Consider the following 25,612-nt stretch of genomic DNA (forward strand, 5'->3'; position numbering starts at 1 on the left):
AATGCAGTTTTCACCGTGTTCATTTCTTTTGCACCCATTGTAATAATTTAATTTATTTATTATTAATTTAGTTGTTACATATAATGCAGGGTAATAATTAACATTATCTACTGGGTGTTAAATGCTCTAGATGTACTTCATTAAAAGCCATCATTTAGCTAGGTGTCCTTTAATATAATACTTTTTAGCTGGCTTTCCTTAAATCTTGAAAATCATTTCAAGTGTTCCTCCTTTGTAAAAAAAAAAAAAAAAAAAAAAAAAAAAAGGTTGGAAATAATGTAAACCTTCAGTCACAAAGTCCCAATGTGCGTGTGTGTGGGTGTGTGTGCATGTATGTTCTGTTACTAATTAACCCCAAAATCTAATATTTGCTTTGCCAATAATATCCACAGCACCTGCAAGCTCTCCCTCTCTGGTCCCTGTGACAGATTTTCCTAGTGGATCAGATTATTACGATGACACCGACATGGCAGAGACCCCCGCAACACACTCTTCATTTTCATTCTCTTCCTGATTTTCTAAGACCAGAGGAATCAGAGGAACATAAATTTCATCTATATTTAGTTATCCCAGAAATCTGTTACTGTTCACGTCTGGTTTTGGTGTTTACAAATGCAGCCGGTTACTTAGGAGATGGCAGTCAACATGGCCGGGGTTTGGCTCGCTCCTGCGGGAACTACCTAGGATGTAGGGCAGGGCTGCACTTTTTTCTCAGAACATGCTCCGGCAGTAAAAATTCACAAACCTGGCATTTCTACAGGCATCTGTCGCCCCGCTCTAATGCCAGTTCAGAGTATACACACAAACAGCTGCTTCCTTACTCAGAGGGATGCAGAACGTCTGACAGGTCTGTGTTAGCAGCTTCCACCATGCCAGTTTTTTTATGCACGAAAGAAAAAAAAAAACAACTCTCTAATGTTTCCCGTCAAGCCATTAGAAGTGATACAATCAGCCCAGGCCCCATTAAGTCATCAGTGTCCACCTGTGATAAAGACGGCCATTTGTTTTCTTAAAGCTGGCTTAATGTCTGCTTAACTCGATTTGTCAGGAAATGTACAACAATTTCCTCACAGTCTGAAATTTGGTAGCGGTTCAAAGTCAAAAGGCCAGGTCTAGTATTATTTAGATGATACAATAAACAGTCGTAAAACTGTATCCAAGCTAGTGTAGCTCGGTGAACATCTTAGATTTCAATAATTATATTTATTTGCAAGAAAGTCTGCATCCCCCTATCTAAATATAGACTTTCTGCTGTTAAAATAAATGTTAAAATAAATTAATATTTTATATAAAGAGGCTTTAGCAAAATTAAAGGCCAATTTACCTTTTAGTTTAAATCAGCTAAATACTTTTCAGGTGCATTAACACAATAGGTGTGCAAAGTCTTACCATTGTTTTTAAGAAAGCAGCCACAGCCTCAGTAGAAAAAGCCTGTTACTTGGTAACATACTGGAGAGAAAGACCCTTGTGTGGAAGCAGAGGTCTCTCTACATAGGTCTGCGATGTCCACTACTAAATCAGAGCTAGAGCTCTCCAACCAGCAAATTTCCTTCTCCCTGCTCATTGGACAGCTCTAAGTCTAACTCAGCACTTAGCAGGGGGTATGCCGTACCACTGCAGAGAAGAGACCACTACTTCCAAACAGTCAGCAAGGGTCTTTAGCTACAGCATGATGGTAGGAGACAGGCTTTTCTACTCAGTGCTGATTTCTAATGAAAAGGTCAGGAAAACATATATAAAAGGCACTGGCATTTTATTCCCTATTTCAATGGTACAAATGCAAGGAAACCATCCATTGAGCTCACTGGCTGTGGTGAGGTAGCTCTCAAACACACAAGCTATCCTCAATGGGTACCTGGAGACAACTCAAAGTATACAAATGGGAGCCAAACTACAAAGTGAGAGTCCAAAGTGCCTTTACTTGTTCGTAATAAAAAAGAATTTGCATTGGCAAGAAATAACTCTACTGACTTAGGCCCATTGTTGTGTTTCCAACTTTAATGGGTAAAAAGGAAGTATGACTGAGTTATTTTTCTGGGTTAATGCATTATGAATTGTAAAGTATTTCATTTAATGTTGATTTGTGCCTTATGAGTGTTGTGATTACTTTTTTGTTTTTAACAAAAATATATGTTTATAATTCTGAGCTGGGCTAATAGAGAATATTGTTCTTTTCTCTTTTTGACTGTTGGTGGTGCATTTTCTGACATATGCTCTCTCTCTCATCATGGGTCTAAACCTGGGCACACACAGTTTGAATTTTCATCTGATTTCCTGCAGAATCAGCCAAAGTTTGTTCTGTGGGTGGTCCTGTTGGCACCAAGCGGCTCAACAAAAGCTGAATGAAGAAATCTTAACATGTACGGCCAGCTTAAGTGAATCTAAAACTAAACTCTAAACCTAAATACTAACCTCTTTTCCTTTACACTCCCCTAAGGTGCAAAGCCAAAACTTTTTTTTTCAGTTTTGGATGGATTAGAGAAGGATTTGTCCTGGTGCCCATTATCACTAAACCAGAAGGCCATGGGTAATACAACATTTTAGAGTTGTCACCAGGACAAGAGTTGAAGTTAACCTCCCAATAGGGGCACCTGATCTGGTGACAACTCTCAAAGCAGGGAATTCCTATCACTTTGTAGAGAGCTACTATGTCTTCCTGTTGCTTCTCTGGCAGAAAAAGTAAAGGGGGGGGGGCACTTAGGCAGCAAAAAATAAACATAGATGGGTTTAATTCTTCTTTACTCTCCCCAGCGCCTTCCATTGGTGACACTTCTACACATTCAGCTCTTTCATAAACAGTTGCTCTGTTTACACCTGGGCATAAATAGAACAGTACCAGGCCTCTTCATCTGAGCTTTTTTGTTTTTCTACAAATTAAACATTGGCTCACCACTATTCTTGCTAATAAGGAGCTTATGACCAAGTTTTCTCTCTTTGAACATATCTGTCATTATACACCTCTCTCTTCTAGACTCACATCCATCCTTTACTCACGAATAAACAGTTCTAACAACCGCTCCAGTCACACTTATGTCTCCAGGTGGGAAAGCAACCTTTGGTGCACAAGAGGTAGAGAAGAACATTAACATACCCACAATTGAATCCGCCTGCTAGAAAAAAGCAAATACATACTTCTAAGCATGTTATACTTTGCTGCAGGACCATACAGCATTTTTCCAATTATGTAAAGGAAATGTTGATGATGTCAGAGGAATGTTATCATCATACCATCTCTGCTGTAGATGTGGTACAGGGAACTCAACACAATATAAAGACAAGGAGTGGAACTGGCTGTGGCTGAAGACGTTTTAGGAACCCCTGGTTTAAGAACTTGATTCTAAATGTCACTGCTAGCATGCGGTTCTAACTACCACACCTACAGTCATCCAATGGACCATAGCACTTTTTATATATACATGTGATATTTCCAGTAATTAGGGGTGCATTCTCACTGCCGCATAAAAGAGTTAGGCTAGTGTTAGACAGAATTCTAGTCCTAAAACTGGCTATACATTAGTAGAATTAGTAGAGAGCAGGTTTGAAAATTCTTCTCAAACAAATGAATTTCTAACAGAAAATGTGGAAAAGTACATTCATTTCAACATCAAATGTTAAAAGCAAACAACATTTTTGAAGTACTTTCGAATGATATTTGTCAAGTCATTTAATGAGTATTTTCAACTAAATGTTTGTATCTATGCTTAAAGTATAACTGAAGACAAAACTTTTTTTTCATTTTGGATAGAGTGAAGAGATTAGAACCCTATTAGTTTTTACTGCTGTCTGAGCTCCTGTTAAGGAGATTCTCCTTCTCTATTTGTCCTGTTTACCATTATCATTAAAAGTGAAAGTAAAAGAATATCCCAAATTTTGGATTGTCCCCAGAAAAGTAATAGAGGGAGAATCTTCCAATTGGGACACTAGTTCTGGTGACCTGGGGGTCCCCAAGGAATTATTGTAATTTGCAGGGATTTCCTCTCACTTCCTGTTTGGCTATGGGACAGGATTAGAGAAGGGAAATCTCCACAATGAGACACAGATAGCAAAAAAAAAAGCTGACGGGGATTATAATCCTCCCTTGCTCTATTCAAAATGGACAAATGCCTATAGTTCTACTTTAACTCCTTTGGTTGAAGTCTAGCGCAGAGGAGTTGAAGGGCGTTTAGAGGAAAAGGAAGGGAGGGGAACAGACTAAAGGAGAGAGTCCAAGTGAAGCATGATTTGCATACTCCAGGTAAATGACTCAAAGCATTGAAGATATCAGAGCTACATAAAAGCCAAGCAACAGGCATTTTCAACAGGAAGAATCAACAGTAGCATCCTACATATTCGATCAGTACGAAGAAATATTTACATAATGAAAAAAGTATCATTTTGTACCTTTAACTGCTAAGAAAAAAATTAGGTTTTTATTACAATAGGTCAACAATATCTTGTGCATGCTGCGACTTGGAAACAGATCTTTTAAAGCAGAACTGAATGCAAAAATACTTACCTTAGTTCTAGCGGCTTGATGTTTCTTTTTTTCTCCCTGGCTTCTCCTGGGTGCTGGTGATTTGCCAGCATGGGAAGACCACTCCTGTGTGGTCATCCCAGCTAGCAGACAGTGTGCCGAAAGATAAACTGAGCTGTGCATGCGCAACTTAGTGTACATTCTACAGCAGACTGCAAATGGGCAGTTAGGTGTATTTTATTAAAAAGCCTGACTGTTCGCAATTTTATTTTTTTAAAATTTAGTTCCACTTCAATATACCTGGCCTTACATATGTTCATACAAATCGCAGTAGTGGCATGCTCTAGAGGAGCACAGGGTTCCGGGGGTTGCACTGGGCACAGGGGCCATGGCACCGTGGCATAAAAAAAACAAAACAACTGGTGTTACAGAGCATTAAGAAACTTAGACTTGAGATTGTTGACATCTGCTGAGGTTGAAGCGCTCAGTAAGCAGGAAATGGGGTGTCACTTTGACTGGTAGTTTACCATTACCCTGGCATCCTAATGAAGTGTCTGCAGTATACACAGCTTCGGCATGGCATCTTAACGCACGGCTAAGCAAAAGCACTTTCCTCCTTGTCACTGTCATCCATCTGCTTGCACCCTACTGCAGCCAATGGGATGGAACCATGCTACAATGTGCTATAAGCCATTTCCACTTGCCTATTGCATAATCAGCGCCATTAAATATGTTAAAAAATGACTATTATTGGTTGTTTCCCTCTGTCTCCGGCACCTGGAGTTTGATACATTACCGTTCAAGTTTTCCAAGAGCAGACTCGCTTATTAATGTTATCTATGTAAAGTGTTGTGAAATTAAGCCAAGCGACTTCGTATTAAGACTTTATTCACTGAGCACACACAGGCTGTCTAATGGTTCCCTTCATTTATCAATTTACAATGCAAAAATCTCTAATGCAAAGGTTATATCCAGCCATGGACAAGCACAGAATTCATCACATATTTATTTTCTTAACTTGCCTCCCTTTTTATGTTTATTTGTAATTTTTATGGCAGTGTTTTGTTATGCCATTAGACGTCTTTTTGGCTTATGCATCATTAATGCACTGGAGCAAAAAGGAGAGTGATCTATAATGCACACTGAAGCTGAAGTTTTTGTCTGAGGAAAATCTGAGTTAAAATAGTCAATATAGGAGTACCTTGTATAATGCTGAACTAATAAAAATATAGGATGGTATTAAAGTAGCTTAAGGGGTTTCCCTCTGTTGAACCAAAAGATGGTCCTTGCTTCAGACATCTCAGGTGTAGCAACAGTTACTGAACTTCATCCACAACAACTGACACTTAAAGGGTAAGTCCTCTTAAAACTAACAAAATATATTTTAAAAAACTACAGTTAGTAGATATCACTACTTGGGCCAAGGGTAGGAATACCATTTATGCAGCTGCAGAGACCCATTTATACTAGATGTGAGTCTGTCCAATGGAAGACATGTAGAATGCTTCTCTCATTTCCTCTGGATACAATTAGGACTGGAAGTGATGAAGGTGGAGGAGAAGGGTGGAGGAGGGGGAGGTGTTTGCTGTACGACCCCAAAAGATCCATTTTAACCACAGAGCCAGAAGAGAGTTCTGGTTATCACAATGGCTATTAAATCTATATATCTACCTATTTATTTATTGTACTTGGGCAGTAGTTTAATGTTGGGATCCAAAAGTTGGTATTGTTCAGGGGCCCTTTGATGTTTTTGTTTGTCACTGAGCCTAAAGCTAAACCTCCTGTCACCACCATGAACATTAGGACCTGGGTCTTGACTGAGCATTGGTTCTGCAATCTTACTGCTTCATTATCCAACTAAGGAGAATTTTCTAAGGGGTTGGTTTGTTGTCCATTGGTAAAAGGGGTTAGAGGGTACATTCCCCCTTAAATGAAAAATGAAAAGGTGATTAACTCCAAATATAGTAGCCCTTCCACTGGACCTCACTGCACACAGTTGCCATGAGGCCCTGTGATGGCAGTGTAGTGGAACATACACTGTACACCGCAATATACAGTTCTGGACTGACTATCCATCATAATGTTTACCATGGCAAGCGCTCCTTGGTCAGTGCGGCCACATGCTACAAAGGCCAGTTATAGATTGGGGCAGTTGCCATTTGTTTTTACTAGTGCAACCACATGACCTTTCTGACAAATGAAAACTGCTTATTTCTTCTTGGACGCCTTTCCAGAAGAAGAAGCTTCAGATGCACTACTCATTGGTCAGCATGGTGGCTGAGCTGACCAATGAATGCTTGCCATTGCAAACATTAAGATGGATACTCATACTAGGACTGTATTTGGTGTACAGAACACTAGGCTGCCAGCACAGGGCATCATGACCACTATGAGCAGCAGGGTCTGGAGGGGAGACCAAGATATTTGGGGTTAGTTCGCCTTTCCATTTTTTTTTTTAAAAGTGAACTTACCCTGTAAGTTCTGAAAATACCGTCCCAAAAGATAGAAGCCTTCAATTGATTAAGGTCTTCAGTATCCACCCAAGACTAATAAATCTCTTTTCAGTGGACTCTGCCTCTTAAAAATAGGTGAGACCTCAAATATATAGGTAGGTCTTAATTTGATCTCCAAGCTCAAAGGAGTGCTACAGTAATTGACACTGGGAGTAGTAAAATACAGGGCACCTCAGTGGGAACTGTATCCAGTCATCCAGTCATTTCACTCCACTCACAGCACCACAAGTTTACTGCAAAGAAAGGGACACATCTGATCATAAATATAGCCGAGTTTATTAAAAAGAAGGTCTCACCTACTAGTAAGAGGCAGAGTGTTACAGTGGTGGTTGAACTTACCTAGGAGAACACAAGGCTTTTGAATGAATTTTATACACATTATGGTTGATGGAATTTATGGTGGACTCTTTATGTTACACAGTGGATATTTACTTTTCCTTTTTTTTTTTTAATATATTTTAGGTAACAGCATAACAAAAACAGGTTATAATTATACATTATTAATATGTTGGCAGGCACCAGATTGCATGGTACGGCGATTTGGTGTAGCGTGTTTTTCAAAAGTAGTGCTTTTTGTGCATTCCGGTGCAATTTGCAGCCCAGTCAAATGCATAGTCTGCCAAATCACACTACAGGGGAACACACAGCAGTCACACAGGAATGTTGGCGATTCTGGTGTGAACAGACCCTAAAGTCCAACTCTAAGCTGAGAAAAAAAACCTGTGCAGATGGCTTCCCTCCATCACCCAATCATTACAGCAATGATCTTTACATCTAGGAAGCAGATGAGACGGCGGTCCTTCAGTGTCATCACTCACAAAGCAGGGCTATTAACTCTGCATTGTATGTGGTGAAGGCAGGATTGTGATTGCAGCTTGGAGCACCTTATAGATGGGGCTGAGGAGGACCTCTGTCAGCAGTGGAGGGGCCCTGCTGGAGTGAGAAATCAGGTGAGTATTACACCTTATTCCTTTACCCTACGGCATAAATAAGTATTAACCCTTGCAATATGGGGAGGTTGGGTGGGACACTGTAAGGATTGTTTTTTTTTCTTGTGTCCGGAGTTGGGCTTTATTTTTTTGTAGTTGTGAGAAAGAGTTTAAATCTAGGCTTTTGGACATCTCTGTATAATACAACCTTGTACACAAGTACCACTAAGATATGCCTACAGCCACACAGACCTGAGTCATATTTCAGACTGTCCTTGACTTTAAAAGAGAATTTCAAAATAACAAACATAAATACTCACCTGGTTGGATTTAGCATTGGTGTCTTCCCCACTTCCTCTAAGATGGAGAATTGAGTAATCATCTGGCTGTTGATTGGTCAGTCTTCACTGAGCAGAGAGCTGATGACTGTCAGTCACCTATCTGTGCTCTGCCCGTTCAGGGCTCACTGAAGTGCCAGGCTGTGGAGAGGACTCGAATTCTCAGCAGAGCACTGAGAGGCTGTGCCAACTGCCAGTCAGCCATCTGTGTGGATCCGGACATTAAAGTCGGGATCCATCCAGAGTCTGGAATGGCTGAGTGACGTCATCCGACAGCGAGAGTTAGCCTGCTATTTGCTGAATGTGGGTCACAGCAGTGCAAGACTAAGTGCACTGCTGTTATTCAAAGGAGAAGTAGGGCCAAAAGAGCTTAGGCCCTACTTCTCCTTTAATAGGCTGCTGGAAGCAGACTGTACACATCATTTGTGCCTTCCAGGTGCCAAAGTATGCCACGTTTTTACATTGCATGGGCAAATGCTCCATTGAATGAGGCCTAACAGGTCCACAGTTTTGTTTTGGGAACAACTCATCTTGCCTTAGCTGACCAAGACACTTTTACCTCACCAGCATCTTCAATTTGGGACACCGGACAGTGTTTTTTTTTATGTACCATCAATCTAACTGAGCACTCCCAAATACCATTCTTTCAAAGCTATATTAAAAAAACAGAGATCGAAGGTGGATAGAACCAGCAAATCTAATATTTTTCCCTCATAAAAGATTATATTTCCTCTTCACAGTTCAAATAAATAATAAAAACAGTTAGTGCTTATCAAGCAATGAAAACCCCACAGAGTACATCGTCCTTTTATTTCCCTTTTGATAAAAACATTTCCGATGCGAAAAAAAAGGGTAATCGAAGCATAAAAGTCATGGACGTATCCTGTCCTCAGTAGTTTACACATGAATAACTTAACTTTATCTGGAAGAGAATATACCCCCGCAAGGTCACATTCAATACACACAACACCTAGAAATAATGTGCTTTTTTTTTCTTTTAATCCATTTTCAATGGGGCTGCAGCGGCCTCGTAAAAAAAAAAAAAAAGCACTCTTGTGCAGAAAGGCAAAGGTAAGCGGGCAGTAGAAAAAAAAATCGTATTATGCTTTTTTAGTGCATCAGTACTCTATATTTCCTGAAGACTTAAAAGAGCAAAGAGCGACAGAAAAATTCGGCCTCAGCAGCTTTATGTTGCCGAATGGCGGAAAGTGACTATGTGATTTATAATGAGAAAAGGTATCTACAACACACAATTTTCTACCTAGCTGCAAATAATAATTCATAGTGATGTCCCTTGCAGATAAAAGACCTTTTGTGTGTTGGGCCTATGAGGTAAAGTGATCATGATGAATGTCAGGCGGGCGCAGGTAACAGCTTTACAAACCATTAAGATTAGCTGGGCCTTTTTTCAATGATAACAGTAGCCAAGCTGTGACTGTATGTGGTAATAATATCTCAGTACTGATAAATGCCAGAGACGGCCAGAGGTGTTTATCATCCCTGGCGCAGAAATGCTGACTAAAGTTACCACATGTTGACTTTTTTTTTTTCTTTCATTCTTTTCTTGTTTTACAATAGATTAGAAATGTACAGCCAATAGATAAAAAAGAGCAAAACTCTTGGGTTTAATAAGGAGAATCTTAGGGTTGTGTGTGATACCACTGGCCATTTTGTATCCTGGGCTCTCAAGACCCTACTAAAGTCACACATTGGCTGCCATTGTTTTATGGTGGTGATGAGGGTTTCTTAGAATGCCTGTGCTCTGCCTTCTTTCTGAAACTGTCTTTGCTGCTCATAATCACTAGATTTTCACTTAAAGTAGCATTAAACCCTCAGCATTTTTACTGTGACCAATATAAACAGAAAAACGCTGCTCTAAGCCCCAAATGTATCAGCCTGGTAATTCAAAACACTGCTGGGTGTTAGCTTCCAGAAGGCCCATCCAGCCCAATTTCAAGCAATCTCTCAGAATGAGAAATGGAAGCGCACATTGGAAGACCACCCAATCAAGTATATGAAAGATAGGCTTCAGCTTGTCTCCTCCCAAGCCTCGTCCCTCTAACGCATTTTACCCTCTCAAGTACTTAATCGTAAAGGACGATTGCTGTTAAGCCTGTGAGAAGGTGAAATGCATTAGAGGGTAGTGGCTTGAAAGGAGATAAGTGGACACCTATCTGTCACAGGTAGGGGTCAGACTCAAAGGGCAGTAGCTATAGCAGTAGAGAGTCTCCCATCAACCAGCAGGATGAGTACACAAGCAGGTCATCCTGGTGGATGACAGGGGCTCATCCGAGGTGCCAGGTCTAAGTACTAACCAGTATTAGACCAGATGCGATTTCTCCTGCGCTCTAGGGCCCAGACCGGTGGCAAATAGATGGAACCAACACCAGAACAGGCGACCACCAGTATATTTCAAGGTTGTGCAGCTCCAAACCAGGGCTGGGGAAGCCCGATCGATACTGCAAGTGAAACAAAAAACAAGAAGCGCACCAACCTTGCGCATTACCTCAGTAACAGAATTTATTAATAGAAGATAGGTACTCACAAACAGCGAATAAAATCAGGTATGTAGTCCTCAAAAGGACTTCAAAGATAAGAAGCCAGCGCGAATCCCATCATGGGGGTAGACACTTAGTATAGCTGACACGTTTCGAAGGCTATGCCTTCTTCCTCAGAGCTCTTTGAGCTGCACTGCGAGATGAACTACAACCAGACACCACAGAGGTCAGAGTTCTGTCATGCACTTGATCGGATGGTCTATTAGTGTGTGCTTCTGTTTCTTCTTTTAACCTCAGTGGTTTTAGCTTAACATTTTAACACACCAAAACAAACATTACCCAGTAAATCATTTTTTTTAATTCTTACTGCACACTTCCAGCAGAGTGACCGAGCTGCTAAAGACAGCTCCTGATCTCTAGTAATGATCAGGTGCCAGCGGGACCAACTCCTGATCATGTGACCATTGTAATCACAGGAGTCATGTGATCGGGTAGACCTTCCAGTCCCATGGGAGTAATAGCTCAGTTAAGGGGATGCCTTCCCTGGGTGAGAGGGGCTTAAAGAGCTCTGGGGTGCTGCTGCTATCTGACACTTTGTGGTGCTTCAAATGCATGTACTCGATGCTGTGATTCTTTAGTTCATAGATGGAGAGAAATGCAGCCAGTTCAGCAGGGACCAACCGGATTTTGATCCATCTATGGCCCTTCCTACTGGACAGAAGTTGATCTACTGATTACCTTCTGTGAAATGGGGCTGTTGGAAACCTTTTGTCAGTCAGTGGCTTGCAGCGGTGGAGTCCAGCTGTCAGAATACAATGGCACAGAGAGAGGATTCCTTTGTCTACCTCACATGTGTGGATGGGAGAATCCATTCGTTCTTTCGGTTAGTGGGCTGATTGAAAAAAGTGAACCATCTACGGCCAGCCTTCCTCCAGCAGCTATGTCAATACTGTAGTGACCTAGGAATTGGTGGCAAAAACCACAGAGCACGGGGGGGGGGGGGGGGATGCCAGAATCCGACACTCCTGGAAGTGTCAAATGCTGAGCACACTTCTGCAAACTTAGATCTTTAATGCAGCGGAGTTCAGCAGCACAGGCAGCAGAAACAGTAAGTATTAATTGCATTCTTTAAAAAAAAAATTTTGTTACCTTATGTGATAGCAAAACATAAATAAAAATAAGAGCATTTCCATTTGTACAGAGTATACCTTCGAAAAAAACCACAATCATTTCTCTACACTATTGTTTTTTCTTTCCGTGCTTCAACACAATAGCAGAAACCTGCGTCTGGGAAAGCATATGTTTGCAGAATTCCTTCCTATGAAAAGGTATATTTATCCCTGGGCGGGATGCCTCCTGCTCGGAGGCTGATTTTACGGCACATTAGAAAATGTTATCAGATTTATGAAGTCGTTGTCACACGCAGATTCTGGCAGCGGCTCTGCACAGTAGGCTCTTGGAAGATGATTTATATGGCGCCAGTGCCAACCTGAAAGGTGTCTTGTTTAATGTTTAAACAGCATCCCTCCTAGCCATTCTGGATGGTGTGCTCTTTTCACCATGATCGCCACGGAACAGTTGGCAAAGTTATGGCGATCGGCTTGTTTTGGTACAGTAAACAGAGACACAAGGACAAGTGAAGAGCATACTCGAGCAAGTGATGTTGTTTCTGTTTGGGGAGTACAGCTTAATTGCTGCTCTTAATGTCCTATTAAGTGACTGAGTACATTCCAGCTGTGAGCCTGTGATAAATCATGTTATGTTCAGCAAGTGGGACTCTCTCTATAGAATGAAGAGATTCACCAACCATCAACCACCTTTTCTTTTTCTTTTTTTTCCTTTCTTTCTTTAAATTTAAATATTTCAAAAATCCATTTCAGGTTAATGTACATAACAAATATAGATGAAATGGACATAATGGAGTAGATTTACTAACACTGGAGCACACAGAATCTGGTGCAGCTGTGCATAGTAACCAATCAGCTTCTAAATTCAGCTTGTTCAATTAAACTTTTACAATAAAACCTGGAAGCTGATTGGTTACTATGAACATCTGCTCCGGATTCTGTGTGCACCTGTTTTAGTAAATTTTCCCCAGTGTGTATTATTACTTTTGCAGCCACATTGGGATAACACCTACTTTATATTTGTTACATGTCCCCATTCACATAGCATAACAAAAAAATTTGCAGCTTACCTTTTTTACATGATCTATTCTGGACCCTCCAGCAAGGAAAAATCCCAGGTAGTTATCTTTGTTTATGAGGGGGCTAGGCAGCTGTGTTTGCCATAATTAACCCTATCTGTACTGTGCAAGCAGATTTTCATCATTTGTAACTAGATTTAGACACCGTTTCTCCTATCAAAGGGTTAAAGGTATAGAAGCTAGGCTTCTTATATTTTATGTTAATGAGGACAGACTTGGGACATGCTCACTCTAACATTTTTCAAAAACCTTGCAGTCAACTTTGACACCTTCTTCTGAGAAACATCTAAAAGGCAAGACTTTTTAAAACATTTTTAGGCATGCGGTGTGAATGGGAACACATAACACACATATAGTGGGGTTGCTCAAATTTGACTGTAAAGTGGAAATACTTGCAGGCAGGTGTAGGCAGGTGCAAATTTTCTGCGTTATTTCCAAACGGGAAGAGTCCTAGGAGTCTAAAGATGTTTCTTTAGAAGGAATGGTTAGACCTGTTCCCAGCGAGCCCTAGCAATCTAAATTGGAGGATGCAGCTTCACAAACTAAAAAGGAGTCTGAGGATGATCCCACAGGTCCCAATTCTCGTGGGTCGGTGTGACCACAGTCAGATTCCCCTGAGCAACCAGGAGTTGAGTTAGACTCCAGGGAGCCAGTCATTGAAAGTGTGGAACCAGCAGTACCTCCAATGCCCTGAGTAGCCACAGATTAAATGAGTTGGGGCCGGTTCTGACACAGTTTCAGTTTACTGCTAAACCAGAGTATACTTGGCATGTAGAGGCCAAGACTGTGGCTGAAGTTACCCCCACCATTAAGGTGGAACCTCTTCTTAAGGTCTTAAGGACTCTATCTCCAGCACAAATCTTTCTGTTCTGGGGTCTCCACTTGTTCCTATTTCTGTGGGCTAGGATGAGCCACTTTCCCCCATGAATAGCACTTATGAGGCACCGGAACCTCCTAACCAGTCAACCCACAGGGAAAAAGGGTCACCTACTATACCAACCCAGAGCTGGGATCACTACTTCTCTGTGGAGGAACAGCGGTATACCACTGGGAACTACTGCAGGTGGGAACAGACCATGTCGCTGACTGGAAGAATGAAGAAGTTGCAGTAGTTCTGTACGGGTGTGCTATGGTAACTGTATTAGGGCCAGGGCCATCTTTATGGAGGGGCAAAAGGGGGAGCTGCCCTGGGCCCAGTCATTGTTATGGGGCCCAAAGCAGTTTCCCCATACTTGCAAACTGTCCTGGTTTACATTCCCATGTCCCTTAAAGTCTTTGTTCCAAACTGTGTCCCAGTATCTCAGTGTGAAGTGCTGTCACTTATGCTGTCCAGCTCTGCCCTGTTTATATGTACAAATGATTCATGTGTGCAGACTGTGTCAGCATTCACATGTAAATAGTGATGGATTTCATGTGTAAATGGCAGCAGCAATGTGGCATTCATATATATATATATTATGCCCCCTGAGGTTTCAGCCACCATCACCTCTACTGAATGCTGCTCTGGGGAGGTAACAGTGGTAAGAAAGGTGGGTGCAAAGATAAGCAGAGGAGGCATGTAGAGTTAAGGTGGGTGGGAGGTTGGAGTGCAGAGGATGGGAGAAGTTTGGGCTGCAGAAGTTAGCAAGGAAATTTACGATGCAAAAGTATACTGGCGGGGTGGATAAAGATTTCCCTCACTTGTAGGAAAAATGTGGTAAAAAAAAGTCCCTGACCCTTGTTCAAGTCTATACCGAACCACACAGTGCCACTGTTTTGGATGTGATCACTTACCGACCACAGCTGTTGTGATCTACCAGTGAGCCTAATTAATGTAAGAATACGTGCACGTGGAAGTAAGACACTGGCACAGAATGCAGTTTGCCAACTTCCTAATTTCTACTTTATTGAGGAAATAACAGTAACATTTATAAGTCTCATGACGCAGGCAAAGCATATCTGATGATTGGGTGAAAAGTCCCCTAAGTTTCCTGCGTGTTCTTCCATCCGTGTTGATATCTTCCAATCATTGTCACCAAAATGACTCATTCTCTTTTATGGGGGTTGTTTTCGTTAAAAGATACTTTTCTTCTAATGAGTCACCTAGGTTAGACTCCGGATGAAGGCGCCATCTTAATTATCATTGTTCCGTTGTCCTATATCTGATTGTTTTCTTAAGAGAGTAAGGAATTTAGAGAGCGAGAAGCAGAGAGTAGCAAGACTATAAAATTGTCATTTTACTGATCATCTAATAGAACGTGGACTGTCTATCACAATCCACCACAATCCCCCCTTAAAATGGCTATTTTATTCCTGACTGTCCCTATGTCTCTCTGATGTCCTAACTGCCTGGTGGCCCCCCCTTGGAACTCTTTTAAGACGCATATAGAGCCCCCAAGTGGCTAATCCATCCCTAGAGTCTCGATGCGTCCTGAGAAGGCCACAGTCAGGCACTGTCTTTCCCTGCTTATAGTTGTCTGTTAAAGGGGGGGGGGGATTTATAACACTTCTTACGGGTCCAGAACGTGAAGATCAGGGGCCACAGTTTGCAAGGGAGTATAAAATTTCCCTCCTTCACGGGGGAGTTCGACATCATCATAGTTCATAAATGTGGGGGAAATCTCATTCACAGCCTTCCCAACTAGTTTCTTGATGCAAGGGATCACACAACAGGCGACCACTGCCACTAGAATACCCAATACAATACCCAAGATAACCACCCCTGCTTGGGCGAGGGCTTTCTGCCAGCCACTCAGCCATCCAAACCACTGATCCCAGGGATTAGTAATACCTGAGTTTTCCTTAAGTTCATTTGATAGGTCCTCCAGCCTCCAGCATCATGAATTGTGGTGCATGTGAAAACGCGTATGTGAGCAGATGCCTGAGGTTGTCATTAACAATTAATGGCACTGCTGTGTATCTGCTTAAGGGCAGCTAGTTTCTGTTGTCTCAGGAAAGCGATTTTGCATGTGTTCCCGACACACACAAATGTGAACATAGGCTAAGTTGCTAGGGGAATCTGTTGTTGTTGAGAAGAGTCTATTGCTCCTGGCTTCAAGGGATTTATTTTTCTGCTTTTCTTGTTATCATTAACAAATTCTATACAAATTACTTAGCACCACAAAATGATACTTAACTCTGTATTCTCAAAAAGAATCGGTAGTTGGGGGTGATTAGGGGGTGGAGACAAGGGGTGACCTAGAAGAGGGGCGTTCCTACACCTATTCCATGAGAAAAAAAGCCCTGGTTGTCATCATCCTTATTTTCTGCATCCGCATAGCCCAGTGGGCAATGGTGGATCCCAAATCTTTTGGCAGCTAAAACAGTTTCTGTGTTACATATTTACATAGTTAGTCTGGCTGAAAAAAGACAAAAGTCCATCCAGTTCAACCATATAAAAAAAAAAAAAAGTTCTAATCCTTTCTAATCCTGTACCCACAGTTGATCCAGAGGAAGGCAAAATAACCCAGCAAAGCATGATCCAATTTACTCCTGCAGGGAAAAAAATCCCTTCCTGATCCCTCGAGAGGCAATCGGATATTCCCTGGATCAACTTTACCTATAAATGTTAGTATCCAGTTATATTCTGTTTATCTAAGAAAGAATCCAGGCATTTTTTGAAGCAATCCACTGAGCTGGCCAGAATCAACTTTTGAGGGAGTCTATTCCACATTTTCACAGCTCTCACTGTGAAGAAACCTTTCCGTGTTTGGAGATTTTTTTCCTCCAAACGTAAAGAGTGCCCCCTTGTCCTCTGTGATGACCTCAGGGTGAACAACTCTACACCGAGTTCATGAACCACTGATGTATTTATACATGTTGATCATATCCCCCTTAATCTCCTCTTCTCAAGAGAGAATAAATTCAGTTCCTCTAATCTTTCCTCATAGCTGAGCTCCTCCATGCCTCTGATCAGTTTGGTTGCCCTTCTCTGTACTTTCTCCAGTTTCCCAATGTTCTTTTTGTGAATTGGTGCCCAAAACTGAATTGCATATTCCAGATGAGGTCTTATTAATGATTTGTACCGGGGGAAATGATATCTCTCTCTCTGGAGTCTATACCTCTTATAATACAAGAGAGGATTTTGCTCACTTTAGAAACCACAGCTTGGTATTGCATGCCATTATTAAGCTTGTGATCTACCAGGACTCCCAGATCCTTCTCCACCATTGATTCCCCCAGTTGTACCCCCCCCCCCAGTATGTATGATGCATGCATATTCTTAGCCCCCAAGTGCAGAACCTTACATTTGTCAACATTAAACCTCATTTCCCACATAGTTGCCCAATTAAACAGTGCATTGAGGTCAGCTTGTAAGTTGAAGACATCCTGCAAGGACGTTATTCCACTGCACAGCTTGGTGTCATCTGCAAAGACTGAAATTGTATTTTTAATCTCAGACCCTATATTGTTTATAAATATATTAAAAAGTAAGGGTCCCAACACTGAACCTTGGGGTACACCACTGATGACCCCAGACCATTCAGAGTATGAATCATTAACCACTACTCTTTGATACTACTCCGTGTATGTTTCAAATGTGTATATTTAGCTGTTGAAGTTGCCTTGAAAATTAAAGGGTCATATATTTTTTTCTGATGGTTATTTTCTGAATTTGAAACATAACTCTGTATCCATTTGGTAGCACAATGTACATTGCAGTATAAGGGGACGATTTTATGTCACAAATAAAAAGTGACACCAGAATTCCTCCCTATGTTAGGGGTGTCAGTGTGGATTATTATGATCAGCACTAGTGTCTCTCCCTAAGCCTTTCCTGACTGCCCAGAGCCATGTAGCGTTAATCTCAGTGCAGACGTGATATATTGGCCCGCCCCTGGGTATACTAACAATTTCCGCCTCAGGGCCAGTCACACAGCATGTAAGTGACCCAGAGCACTGAACCTCAAGCTAGATATTTGGAATAATTCTTTACAGCAGAAAGGCAATAAATGAGAGATCCTATACAGGAACCTGGTAGATGAGTCCTATAGGAGCTGTTCAAATGTAATTTCCTAATGCAAAGTCTGCCATATATTGAAGCAGCTACAGAGTTAGACAGATGTCTATGAGGTGCAAGAAGATGTTATCCCACCCTCCTTTCTATGGCATTAGATTCCTGTTTTTATTTTCAGAAAGGAAAAACCCCTTCCTGATTACAGCCGGAAAAAGTGCATGGACTAAAACGTTTACATTCTGCCCTGATAAATAGGGATATCAATTAACCACTTGCGCTCTAGGAGGTTTTACCCCCTTCATGACCAGATCATTTTTTGCTATTCACTGCGCTACTTTAACTGGCAATTGCATGGTCATGCAACACTGTACCCAAAGGAAATGTTATCTTTTTTTCACACAAACAGAGTTTTCTTTTGGTGATATTTGGTCACCACAGTTTTTTTTAATTTTTTTGCAATATAAATGAAAAAGACCGAAATTTAAAAAAAAAACAGTATTCTCTACTTTCTGGTATCAAACATATCCAATAACAAAAATTTAAAAAATCATAAATTTAGGCCAAAATGTAATCTGCTACATGTCTTTGGTAAAAAATTCCAATAAGTGTATATTAATTGGTTTGTGCAAAGGTTAAAGTGTCTACAAACAATGGATATATACTGGAATTTACACAGCTATGACACTATACTATAATGGCGGTGATCATCTACTTATAGTGGGAATGTGCTAGGATGGCAAGCAAACTAGTGCTAAGAGACAGTATCTGGGAGGATCACCAATTGACATCGCTAGTGACAATAATACAGTGATCAGTAGTAATACTGTACACTGGCACTGTACTAATCATTGGCTGAAATCAGCTGCCAGACTCCTGCTTTGTCCAATCACAGAGCAGGTCAGCAGGAGGCACACACATGTCTGCCCCAAACCCACAAGAAAGGTTGCAATGTACCAGTACTTCGGCCAGCCTGCAGCTGCCACCCACTCGAGGTACAACTTCTGTGGGCAGGTGCAAATCAGTTAAATAAGTCCAATACTACTGTATCTAAGCTTAAAGTGTTACTAAACAGTAAAATCAGTCTGTATATGCAGTAAAGCAAGCTTGTTATACTCACTGTGGAACCTAAGGGGTTAATCCTCTGCACATGTGTAAAAAGGTTGTTTGATCCTGATTGCTCTGTTCCTCCCCTTGTTTAAGCAACCACCTCTTATCACCTGATAAGACAGACTGAACCGTAGGCATTTTGCACATGCTCAGTTTGATGTGTATTGCTAGAGAAGTTTTATTTTCTTGGGAGCGTGCATGTGATCAGCAAAGGGCCAATCAGCACTGTCCAGACAGAGGTCAGGGGGATTTGCATCCTTGTAGAGCAGAATGAAAACTCCTCCTACAAGCTTTAGCCAGCTCTTGCCTGAACACTGATAGAAGCTACAAGACTGCATTAACTTAGGATGAGAAAAGGTATTTAGCAGTTTATATTTACCAAAATAATTGCATTTCCATATTGTGTGTACTGTGGGAGACCAGATATAGTGAATGCAGGGTCCGGGGAGACCAGATATAGTGAATGCAGGGTCCTGGGTTTAGTAACACTTTAAACCTGATTGCACCTTTGTTCTAAGCTTATTCTAACTAACTAACTAAAGGAAAGAAGTCTATACTTACCTATTCTGAGGGCGCTCTGGTCCAATCACATGATCGCCTCCCAGTGCTGGCTTCAGGGTAGAGGAGGAACAGCTGACAACGCATGCCCCATAGTAAGATTATGGGTGACATCACAGCCATTGTCGGCGATCTCTCTTCCTCACTGAAGTCGTCTGCTGGGGAAATCATGTGACTGAACTGGAACGCTTTCAGAATAGGTAAGTAATGGCATCTTTCTTTGTAGTGAATAGTTAGAATAGGCATACAATAGGTGTAGGGAACAGGTTTAAAATTAGATAGCGATTGACTGGACTTCTACTGTAATATCTGCAAAAAAAAACATAAATAAGAAACCCCCTACAAAAGAATAATGATTATACCCATACCTGTCCCACAGCCCATTTGTGAAATCATTTGGAGGGTAGTGAAAAAAAAAAATGTAGCGCTAATTCATACCACTAATGCACAAAATATAATGACACATTAATAAATTCATAAATTCTAGTCCTCAAAAAAGTCCAATAAATGTGACCATGTGCTAGATAGAAAACATATCTTCAAAAAAGTGATGTGCCGCCAACAGGAAAATAGAAAGAATCCTCCACCATTACCATTCACAGCCTCTTACTGGAAAATATGACCACAGATCATGTGGTCAAAAACGGCAAATATGGAATAACATTGGACATGTTGGATCCTTGATCTTCTCCTCCAAAAAGGCAGTTCCAACGCTAGTGACTCGATGATAAAGATCCAGTCCAACACAACAAACACTTTACTCCTGCGCTAGGAAAGGACTCAGTAGACCCAATAGGAATGTTCTGGAATTTTCTGGAATATGCACTGCTCGCTGCCCTCAACAGACCGGGGTGGTCCGAATACACTGGATACAAATGGAGAAACAGAAAAAGGGCGCACCGACCTAGTGCATTATCGTTTAAAATAATTTATTAAAGAAACAAAAATAGGTATCATACTCACAATGGACATAATAATACAGGCATGTCAAACTGAACAAGGTGTATGATCCAAACAACATCTGAGTCCATACAATGGAACCCTGGATGACCAACTTGCTAACGCGTTTCGAGGACATAACCTCTTCCTCAGAGCCAGTGGATAAAGATCCCGTGTTATGCCTCAAAGATATTGGGATGTATACAAAGAGAACAAAAGCTCCTCATAGTGTAGTATTTTAAAATAATCCACAGTTTAATATAAGTATTGCAGTTACAGACATAATATGAAATCAGCATATGAGATAATAAAATTTTCCAACCTACAAAATGGCCACAGTAAGTGGTGCGATGACGTCATAAGCTGTAGCTCAACCGTACATGTTTTGTCACAAGAAGATGTTGTCAGGGGGGCACCGCAGTTTCCTTCCCCTTTACTCCTTGATGACGGGGAATTACATGGCCCTGAAACACGTTGGTCATTTGTTCTGCCGTCTGAACCAGTTAAACACTAAAAACATTTGAATTCTAAGAATTTTTCATTTCCCATATGGAAGAAAAATATATTTGAAATACTACAATTTTGGCCATATTCAATATATTTCAAGATATATTTCAATAAATATATATATATATATATATATATATACTGCATGTTGATTGAAATGCATTTTTATTACAAAATATAAGAAAAATATTTTTAAAAATACATTTCAAATATACTGTGTGTCTTTAAAAATAGAAATCTACATTTTTGGAACGCATTTACAAATATATGTAAAAATATATGTTAAAATGACTTTTTTATATGTTAAAAAAAATATGAAGAATAAAAACATATATCTTTTTAAAAATATATTCTTCAGATTTTTTCTCTTCCGTATGGGTATCACTCTTTTTTATCTATTGCACTTGGATTTCTCAATGAACAAGACCTCCTGTGGGGTCCTTGTCATTGTCGTGAACTGCCAAACACAGGCCAATTGGTCTCAAGTTAATTTTTTCTGCATTTTGATGACCTGTGAAAATTTATGTCCAGCACCTCTCTACCACTACCTGTTTTTATTGCTGTCTCTCCCCACGTGGAAGATTCGCCCTCTCCATTTATTTTCATCTGATGATCCAGCCAGTAAGTCTGCTATTATACAGTTTACATGGAAGAAACAAACCATTTAACACTGGCAGGGGTGCTTACAATAAAATGATCAGCTTTTATCTATTCATGTAAAACCTTTATCCTAAAAGGAAAAACGCTGTTTGCAGTAACTGATTATAACATGTGAGCTGGATTTTGGTCTTCAATTTGTTAGTGTAAAATCTACTGGTACATCCAACACTCCCCCCAGGACTGACAATTCTGCTGTCCAAAGGTGCCCCCTGTGCGCCTTCATCCAGAGTGGAGGCACTCTAATACAGGAGGTGTGTTACTGGCTAGATCGCAAAGTAAACACAGAGAGGAAAAAGCCTAAAAAAGAAAACTAATGCAGCCACCACATCTAATGACTGGTAAGCTGCAATACCTTACATTTTTGGTTTTGGGTTTAATACCACTTTAATGCAGTGTATGTTAACCTGTGACATAGCACATTTTTTCCAAAAAAATGCAAATGGGTTCTAAATGTTTGCGTTTGGTTATAGTATGGTTATAATTTTGGTTTTACGGCTGCACATTTCACATAACTTTATGACTTGTTTTCTCATTCGGTGCCTTTATTTTCTGTATCTCAGGAATCCAGGACAGCGACCTACAAGTGAAAACCATGCGGAATCTGGTGAAGCAGCTGCCTTCGCCTAACCATGACACCATGAAAACTCTCTTTGAACACCTTCGAAAGTAAGTAAGATTTGCCTCCATCGCCTGACGTCTTCATTTGTCAGTCCATGAAAAATTCCTAAACTGTCTTCTGGAGAGAGGGGACGCCATTCCTATACCAAAACATATCCTCGTCGTCTATCGATCGTTCCAGCACTGAGTGTATACACAGCAGCATGTTCCAATCAAAGTGTGGCTCGTCTCCATTACCTCACAGGGCCACGCTCTAATTGGACCCTGCTGTGGGCCACTTTGAAGGGAAATGAAAAAATCAACACACGATTCAAGTAATGATTATTGTCCCCCCTAAACATCTTGGCAAAATTGATTGTAACTACTTCACTGCTGGAAAAGTTTGGCTATAATAAAAGCCCCACCCCAAGTGAAAAAAAAAGATGCTTTTCGTATGTTGACACAATTTACTTAGATATGATCTCTTCTTATAACATTTTATCATTTTATGTCTTATTATAAGAATTTCTATACATAGGGAGGGATTTACTAAATCTGGAGCACTCAGAATCTGGTGCAGCTGTGCATGGCAGCCAATCAGCTGCTAACTTCAGTTTGTTCAATTAAGCTTTGACTATAACCCCCCCCCCCCCCCGGTCACATTAAAGCCGATTTTGAAATCGTGCGACTTACAGTGAAGTAATGTGTGCAGACACAGCCAGGGGCGGACTGACAACTCATGGGGCCCCCGGGCAATAGGGGATCACGGGGCCCCTGTGTCCTTGCCCAAACTCAAAAAAGCCTATGAAAAAGGTACCAGGGGCATCTCATGGGGCCCCCTACTGACCTCGGGCCCTCGGGCAGTGCCCGAGTTTCCAGATGGTCAGTCCGCCCCTGGACACAGCACATTGCACCACCCCCATGTTTGTTTTTTGTTTTGTTTTTTTACAATCTTTAGAATCACTTTCCCCACTTGCCCTTCAGAGGATTTACCCCCCTTCCTGACCAGGCCATTTTCTGCGTTACGGCAGTGCATTATTTTAACTAGTGGTGTATTTAGGTTTCGGGCTGCCCTAGGCAACACAAAAATTGGCTCCCCCCCACCGAGAGACCCTGACACCAACCAACACCTTCCTCCCCCACAAAGAGAGACTGACATTAACCAATAACTCCCCAGCCCCCCACCCGAGACAGCCTTCCACTACCATCGACCCCCATACACTGGCAACCCTCCACCCCGTGAAAAGATAAGACACTCATCATCACAGCTCCGGAAATCCCCAGGAACAAGAGTCAAGCTCTGCATACACCATCAAGCAGCCCGCAGCCTCTCTCAGATCCCACCTGCGTGTGTCCCTTCTTCCATCCCTTCTTTCAAGGGGTGGCGCTGCCCCCCTGAAACTTGTTGTTGCCCCCCTGAAAAATTCCACCCTAGGCAAATGCCTTGTTTGCCTTGTGGTAAATACACCCCTGATTTTAACTGACAATTGCGCGATCATGCAACTTGGCAACCAAATCACACCTACGTCCTTTTTTCCCTGCAAATAGAGCTTTCTTTCAGTGGTATTTGATTGCCTGTGCACTTTTAATTTTTTGCACTATAAAAAAAAGAACAATTTTGAGAAAAAAAACATATTTTTTACTTTTTGCTATTAAACATGTCCAGTAAAAAAAATTAAAAAATAAATAAAATTTTGTCATAAATTTAGGCCAAAATGTATTCTGCTGCATGTCTTTGGTACAAAAAAAATCCCATTACGTGTAAATTAACTGGTTTATGTGAAAGTTATAGAGTTTACAAATGGCGGTATATATACTGGAATTTTTATTTTACTAGTAATGGGGACGATCAGCAACTTATAGTGGGACTGCAGGACTGCGGAACTGCGGCAGGCATTCTGACACTGGAGGGAACTGACTTGGTGTCACCGACATTCCCAGTGACACCAATACAGTGATCAGTGCTAATAAAAAGCACTGACACTGTACTAATGGCACTGGGCAGGAAGGGGTTACCATGTGGGGCAATCAAAGAGTTAACTGTGTGCTGTTTTACTGTGAGCTGTGTGTGTGCTTCACTGTAAGCACACTGCTTTGTATGGCTGTGCTATGCAAAGCCATACAAAGCAGTGTGCAGGAGCTGACAGGGGAAAGATCTGTATTGTGTACATACAGTTCTCTCCCCCGTCAGTAATACTCGGTGATCACCGGGTGCCAGGCGAGTAATCACCTGATGGGACCCGGTGATTGATAGCTGAGGCTGTGAACAGCGGCGTGGGTAGGGTGCACGGCTCTTGCGCCCCCTACCCAGAAATGCAAAATCACGTATATATACACATGATTTTGTGCAGCCCTGTAGCAGTATATCAGGAAAGCAGTTAAGTATGCATTGTGTTATTTGTTATTTTGATGTTTAACTTAGGGCCCTTTCACACGGGTGGACTTCACCAAGCGGATCTGCCCGCTCAGTGGGGGATATGTCCGCTGATCCCCACTTAGCAGGCGGATGACAGGTCCTTGCCCGCTCTGCTTGTGCAGAGCAGACACCAACATAGCCCGCTGTTCTCTACGGGGTGGATGCATGTAAACGGACCGCTCGTCTGTTTTTAGCAGATTGGATTGGATCGGATGCAAGCAGGTGTAAACGGGCCTGACGCTCTGTCAGCGACATCTAACTCCTGATGTCGTGAATCATGATTCACAAAAAGCGTTGAGATTCATGATGTTTTCCATCGTCTTCGGTTGACTGGCACAATGATTGATGGATTTCTGTATGAAGAATTTTTACAATCATGTACTGAAAATTGGAAAATTGCATATTATTGCTCCTGGTGCATTTCCCTTTTTTAAATCTATTTTATTCTGATATGTTCTAAATGTAGGTGACTTTTATATATGTTATATCTGTGTCTGTATGACATCCAAAAAAGTCCCATGGGCAATCCTTTTTGACTTCCCCTTTACATCAAAATCCCCATCACAGTTTGCACTTACCTTACACTTGCACCATGGCTGAAGCAGCGGGGCTAGAAGCTGGAGGTGGAGCAGGTCTGAACAGAGGATGTTCTATTTCCCTTTAAATGGTGGGACAGGCATGTGATTGACCTATCATCCTCCACTAGCACCACCGCTGTCCTAGCAACCAGTGACAGGAAGGATGACAGTGCAGCAGGGGGAGCCTGTGCTGGAGACTGAAGGAGGAATAAAGCAGACCTCTGTTCATCTAAAGCAGGGGTCTCCAAACTTCCTAAACAAAGGGCCATTTTACTGTTCTTCAGACTTTAGGGGGGCCGGACTGTGGCCAGTGAAAGTAGAAAATGCTCCAGCATCAACGGGAGTCCACAATGCCTCAGGCTTGGTGGTCAGTGGGA

At 41.5% G+C, this 25,612-nt stretch overlaps 1 protein-coding gene across 1 annotated transcript in view; it reads left to right on the forward strand.

The window, feature by feature from the left end:
- ARHGAP15 (Rho GTPase activating protein 15) overlaps positions 1-25,612 on the forward strand; it is a 778,695-nt gene that overhangs the window by 676,937 nt on the left and 76,146 nt on the right. The window contains exon 14 of the mRNA XM_089679020.1: positions 22,205-22,310. Within this exon, the coding sequence (XP_089535146.1) occupies positions 22,205-22,310 (106 nt within the window). The remainder of the gene's footprint in view (positions 1-22,204; positions 22,311-25,612) is intronic.

Source organism: Staurois parvus, unplaced genomic scaffold (assembly GCF_062004578.1).
Source record: "Staurois parvus isolate SC_StPar_1 unplaced genomic scaffold, SC_StPar_1.0 ptg000216l, whole genome shotgun sequence".
Taxonomy (NCBI): domain Eukaryota; kingdom Metazoa; phylum Chordata; class Amphibia; order Anura; family Ranidae; genus Staurois; species Staurois parvus.